General features: G+C 51.3%; 2 protein-coding genes across 2 annotated transcripts; one reads left to right on the top strand and one right to left on the bottom strand.

Moving 5' to 3' along the window:
- Positions 1–277: 277 nt before the first annotated feature.
- On the top strand, positions 278–3154 carry T310_7566 (Multicopper oxidase; the record flags this gene model as incomplete). The annotated part of the gene is made up of 14 exons (XM_013469647.1): positions 278–613; positions 667–740; positions 803–822; positions 876–899; positions 953–1038; positions 1072–1113; positions 1179–1327; positions 1391–1425; positions 1492–1653; positions 1815–1985; positions 2056–2395; positions 2476–2570; positions 2632–3075; positions 3147–3154. The coding sequence occupies 14 exons, from the start codon at positions 278–280 to the stop codon at positions 3152–3154; spliced, it is 1986 nt and encodes a 661-aa protein (XP_013325101.1).
- Positions 3155–3514: 360 nt separating this feature from the next.
- On the bottom strand, positions 3515–6000 carry T310_7567 (glutaminase; the record flags this gene model as incomplete). The annotated part of the gene is made up of 8 exons (XM_013469648.1): positions 3515–3599; positions 3667–3802; positions 3871–4014; positions 4076–4278; positions 4339–4922; positions 4990–5429; positions 5497–5789; positions 5856–6000. Coding segments are annotated over 8 exons (2030 nt in total), but the record flags the coding sequence as incomplete, so codon positions are not given.

A 6000-nucleotide genomic window follows, 5' to 3' on the forward strand; every position in this document is an offset into this window, starting at 1 on the left:
TCTTATAGTCAATTGCCCCATTGCCTCCCTGCGATAGGCAGTCGTCAACCCCATGTCGTATAGTGGCTGAGCACGACAGCTCCTGCAATTTTGATGGCCCAGTTCAGCTGGGTCTTCCAGATGGCCCCCGTATTTGAGCCACCAAGTCCCTCTCCAGAGGGTTCTTCCTTTTCTCCTCCCGATGTTTATGCAGAGCCGAACTGCATGAACTCCTCATAATAAGTCCTTCTTTTTATATATATGTTTTGACTTGAGTGAGGGAAATAAGAATAGCAGCATGGGAGTATTCACCTTCGTCGCTACTGTCTTCTTCCAGGTCTTTCCCTTTGTGGGAAACGACAACGGCCAGATCCCCTTGGACCTGAACGTGCCCGTACCTGGTGTTCAATTCCGGCCGTATATTCCGCCGGAGATCGCAGAGCAGATCTCGTACAAGCAGCCAGACAAGAACTTTGTCTGTCACTACCCTTCGCTGATCGGATGGGAGCTGTGCAATGGGCCCGATTCGCGCAACTGTTGGCTGCGGGACACCCAGACGAAGCAGCCCATCTTCAGTCAGTTCGATATCGAGACGGATTATGAGGCCCTGTGGCCGCCGGGAATTACCAGAGAGGTCTGCTTCGAGAGTGGCCTCGAATATAGGAATCGTCACTGACGAGCATACAGTACTGGCTGGAAGTCTCAGAGCATACGATCAGTCCCGACGGGTTTCCGAAAGCCGGTCAGGTTTTCAACGAGACGTAAGTACACGAATTCTGATTAAAGCTCGTGAGACGTTCAGAATAATATTGACATGATCCAGCTACCCGGGTCCCTTAATCGGTGAGTCGGTGAGTTATCTTCTCAGCTGCATTGGTATGCTAACCTAGATAAAGAGGCATGCTGGGGAGATGAGCTAGGTATGTTCAGCGTATAAGAAATTGATGATATTCTCAAGCTGACAGTATTCCAGTAATTCACGTCACCAACAAGCTCCCTGACAACGGAACGACAATACACTGGCACGGTATGTTTGTCATCCATCTTTCTCCAGCCAGAGTAAGACCGGCAATGGCTAAACTCATTATATAGGCGTTCGCCAACTACACTCGAACGACGCCGATGGGGTTAATGGTATTAAAGCTTCATAACCATATATATCATCATCTTTTGTTGCACTCGCTTACAATCCGCTCCAGCAATTACCCAATGTCCAATTGCGCAAAACCAAACCTTTACCTACCGTTTCACGGCTACGCAGTATGGCATGTTGTAATTCTCCAAGCCTAGAGTCGGATGTCATAGCTAATCCTGCTTTCTCTTCTTCAGGCCACAGCTGGTACCACAGGTAATACCTCCATTTCCACCTCTACCCTCTTCTCTAACTTAGTCGCTAACTGAATAACCATAGCCACTATTCGCTCCAATACCCCAACGGAGTCGCCGGTAAGTCAGCAGCTCATTCAACACACAACGTAAGATAAAGATAAAAGTTGCTGATCTCGAGGTCAGGACCCCTCCTTATTCACGGCCCTAACAGCGCCAACTGGGATCTCGCCTGGGACCCCATCTTCATGGAGGACTGGGTCCATCAGAGCGCGTTCACGGAGTTTGTGCACGAGCTGTTCCCAAAACCTTTACCGGAGTCGGATAGTGTGCTTCTCGGTGGGCAGGGTGAGTACATGGAAGGAGAGAATATCGCGCTCATTTCCGATAAGCATACGCTAATCATGTCTCTTCAAATCAAATATAGGGCAATTCAACAGCGGCGGGTCCATTTTTACGAGGATCGTGCCCTCTGGAAAGAGAATTCTCTTGAGGCTTATCAATACCAGGTTCGTCTCGTTACCCATTCATTGACTTCGATACAAATCACTTACGATGCCTTGTCACCAGCGCCGACATGCATTTTATCTTCTCCATCGACAATCATGCACTGAAGGTGGTCGAGACGGATTTCGTCCCCATCGAGCCGTATGTAACGAACTCGCTTTCGATAGCGATAGGTATGTATACAAATAGATACATATCCCTTACTAGCAAGCACATCTGACTGACACGAGATAATTACTCCAGGCCAACGCTACTCCGTCATCATCGAGACCAACCAGACAGTCGACAACTACTGGATCCGCACTGTTCCCGTCCAGGCGTGCTCGTCGAATAAGACCACCCTGACCGGCCTGACGGGCATCCTGCGATACGAGGGCGCGCCGACGGCGTTGCCGACGACAACGACCCAGCAGGGCATTTCGTACGTGTGCGAGGACGAGCCGCTGGCGAGCCTGAAGCCCATCGTCCGGTGGGAGGTCGGGTCGTCGCCGGCCAACAACGTCACCGACAGCACGTACGAGGTCGGGCAGCAGATAGGGCGCGACGGAGTGCTGCGATGGACGATCGGGGAGAAGCCGATGTTGTAAGGGGAAACATGTCACATTCCTCTGGTCTGAATGTGTGGTGGAACTAATGCCAGTATCTGCCTGTGTGCGCATACAGCCTCAACTTCTCCGACCCCACGCTCCTGTCGCTGGACAACAAGACGTTCGACCCAGAATATGATGTGTACAAGTACGATTACGACAATAAATGGGGTAGGCCTGTCGTTTCTCTCTCTATCTCTATGAGTGTCTATGTCCTAATCTCATAAACTAGTTTACATCGTTGTCACCGGCAACGGTGAATTACTCCCACCCGTCCCCGGGCTTGACAACAGTACCCGCAAGTTTTTCAACGTATCGCATCCGATCCACATGCACGGGCACGACTTTGCCATCTTGGGCCGGGGCGACGAGCCCTACAACGAAGACACGGATCCGCTGACTTTCAACTACCACAATCCACCCCGGCGGGACGTCGCCTTGCTGCCGAGCAACGGCTGGCTGGCGGTCGCGTTCCGCAGCGACAACCCTGGCGTCTGGCTGCTGCATTGTCACATCGCCTGGCACGCCAGCAGCGGGCTGGCGTTGCAGTTGCTCGAACGCCAAGGCGAGATACTGGACGTGCTGGGCCGGCAGCGCGTCGGGGCGGTCGAGCAGACCTGTATCGGATGGGATCAGTGGCTGAAGGATGGTGAGAAGATAGATCAGGAAGATAGCGGTACGTTCTTCACTTTCTCAGCATCTAACTGTAGCTCCGTTAGTATGTTTACTGATATGAATTGGCACTAGGTATCTAATTATGTGAAACTTGGTCTACTCGACGGTTGGAAGAACTGTTCCGAAAGAGAAGGCGTGGTGATTCATGTAGTTCATATCTGTGCAATGAGTTAAAGTCGAGATTCAAGAATTGGATAGATTTCGGTTGCTGGAGCTCTTTGTGTTGTGTCGAAGTTTGGTTGATCCAAAAGAGGCGGAGAAGCTATGTTCTGAAGATGTTTTACGCAAACTAGGTGGCAAAATCGCTATTCCTTCTATCCAATTGCTCGGTGGACCAGCCGATAACAATGTGGGTATAAATATGTGCTTTATTGACTGCTCATGAACAATAATCATAACTATAATCATTATGCCATGATATCAAGCTTGAAAGCGCAGCCCTAGGTCGTCAATCCCAATCCCAGGGCCAGGAGAGCGAATGCCCCTCCCATGACGGGCCTTGCGACGAACACAATATTGGGATAACTGAGGAAGTAATCAACGCGTTAGCCGAGTTCGACATCGCTTCGAGACGGAGAATGCATGTACTTACTTTCCCGAAATCGTGTCATAAAGGTCCGTCAACGGACGGTTCGTTGGCGTGGTGTTGATCCACGTTGCAAGGTCGTTGAAAAACATGTTCCGCGTGTCTTCCGAGGCAATGGCCGCGCTGAAGCTTTGCCAGTCGGCTGCATCGAAAGATGTCAATGTTAGCAAATAATATTCCTGCCAAAATTCGCAGTCAATAAATACATACCCTTGGTGTACGTGTGTCTAGTATCGAGAGGAACACCATATTTGTTGTTGACGGTGGGATAGAATGTGCTCTCCATGTCGTAGACAGATTGAGGCACAAGGTTCAGACCAAGTTGTTTGTCCGCATAGAGATTGTACAAGAGCCCTAAAAGAGGCAAGGTCAATCATACTCCACGAGTACAATCAGGCTGGGTGTCAGGGCCTACCCCATGTATCATTCTGGCCATAGGCTAATGTGCTATGGGGAGGGTTGGCGTCATGGGCAATGCCCAGTGTTTGCCATTTCGTAATGTAGTCGTGTGCGATAGAACTGAAATTCTGAGAATCATCATGGTTCCCGGTCAACCCAGCGATGACAGACATCGCTTCGATCCCGATCATGCCTTTCAGGGCGAGGTTCGTCTGGTTGCTGATTTCCATTCAATTTGATTAGCAAAGACAAGACTACGCACCAACAAGGGCTACTTACGCCAATGCACCAGCAAAATCATCCGTGGAGATCTGGTTAGCAGGGTAGAGCGCCTCATCCACCAAGAAGGAGGTCCATTGTTTGAGGATCTTATAGTGAGCATTTAGATAATCCAAATCCTTGGAGCCCATGAAATATGCCAAGGTCATGATGATCATGTTGCCACATTCTTCCAGAGGCATCTGCTCATCATTCCCAGTCGGGTGACCCGTCGCGTTGGGGTAGCTGCTGCCAATATCATGCATCGCCCAGCGGTTGGGGTACAGGCCGCTCTCCTGGATCTCAAACAGCGGATCTAACAGCAACTTCAACAGCGTCGGGTTGGTGTACAGCAGCACCGGGTGAGCTGGGAAGATAACATCGACCGTGTTGACGTTCCCATCCGACGATATTTCCTTCATAAAAAGATACGTCTGGTCCGGAGTGCCACAGAGCTGGGTCGCTCCGAATGCTTGACGGGCTGAGAGAGAGGTGAGAATCAGATAGTTATGGCCGGCAGCCCGCGTGGAGTCTGTGGCCACCTTGGAATCCAGGCTTGATGACAGTGAGTTGGCATTGTCGTAGTCACCATGGAAGAACTCAACCTAGTTATGTGTTAGTTAGAGGGGGAGAAAAAAAATCGTCGTCAAGGCGATTACTCTATATACGTACCGCGTCGAGTTCATTCGAGAAGTAGCTGGTCCACAATGAGGGAACTGCAACAGTTCCATTGGGTCCGGCATATTGGACTGCTTGTTCCTGAGTCAAACCCAGGGAGAAGAGTCGACTAACAGTGGAGCTGCCCACGGATCCGAGATCGTGTGCAAAGCCAAAGACAGGCCAGTTATCCTGAATGGCTCGGTAATTGGTGTCCTTCGAATTGGCCAGAGTCCCGTTACTTTCAAAGAGACCGCGGACCACAACATCCTGCCCGGACTGATATGTCAGGCCGTCTCCGTTATCCGTGGACCAATACCAGTATCCCCATTCAGCCTGGTCGGAGACCTCGGAAAAAAGCAACTGCGTCTGGCGGTACACCTTGTGATAGGCGACGTCACCGGTCACACCGTAGTCCCATTGCGCGATGGCTGTACGATCTCCGGAGATCCATTCTAGACAGGAGGATGAGCACGTGTGACCGTCACCATGACCTGGATTGCCAGTTCTAGGGAATCTCACCGGCAGAGATATCAGCGTACAGCTGGACATCGTGAGTGTTCCCGTCCAGAGACTTCACGTCGACATTGAGGTACGAAAAGATCAATGACTGTCGCTTGAAGTCGTTGGGGGTGATGGGAGACAGAAAAGTCACCGTCATCTCCACCAGGTCATCGACGTTGAAGGTAAAGATGCTCTTGGTCGTGGTATACTCATAAGCCGTCTGGTTGACAGCCTGGGGACCGGGAGCGCCCATCCAGGTGTAGGCGTGGCCATCGACACGGATCAAACCAGCCCAGCCGGTGATTTGATTGCTGTATGGTCCGTCAGGCGAAGGTCTGCGAATTGCGAGCTCGGAGCAGCTCTCTGTTGAGACTTACCTCCAAAAGACGGGCCATTGGCCCGCCAAGTACCCTCCATTGCCACCGTCACTGCCGACGTTCAGCCAGGTACTCAGGTACGGGGATTTGACGGCCAGAGGGATGGCCGGTGGCCGAGCGGGCGAAAAGGTCGACTGGGCCCCGA

The sequence above is a fragment of the Rasamsonia emersonii genome, assembly GCF_000968595.1.
Source record: "Rasamsonia emersonii CBS 393.64 chromosome Unknown ctg1118621760561, whole genome shotgun sequence".
NCBI lineage: Eukaryota > Fungi > Ascomycota > Eurotiomycetes > Eurotiales > Trichocomaceae > Rasamsonia > Rasamsonia emersonii.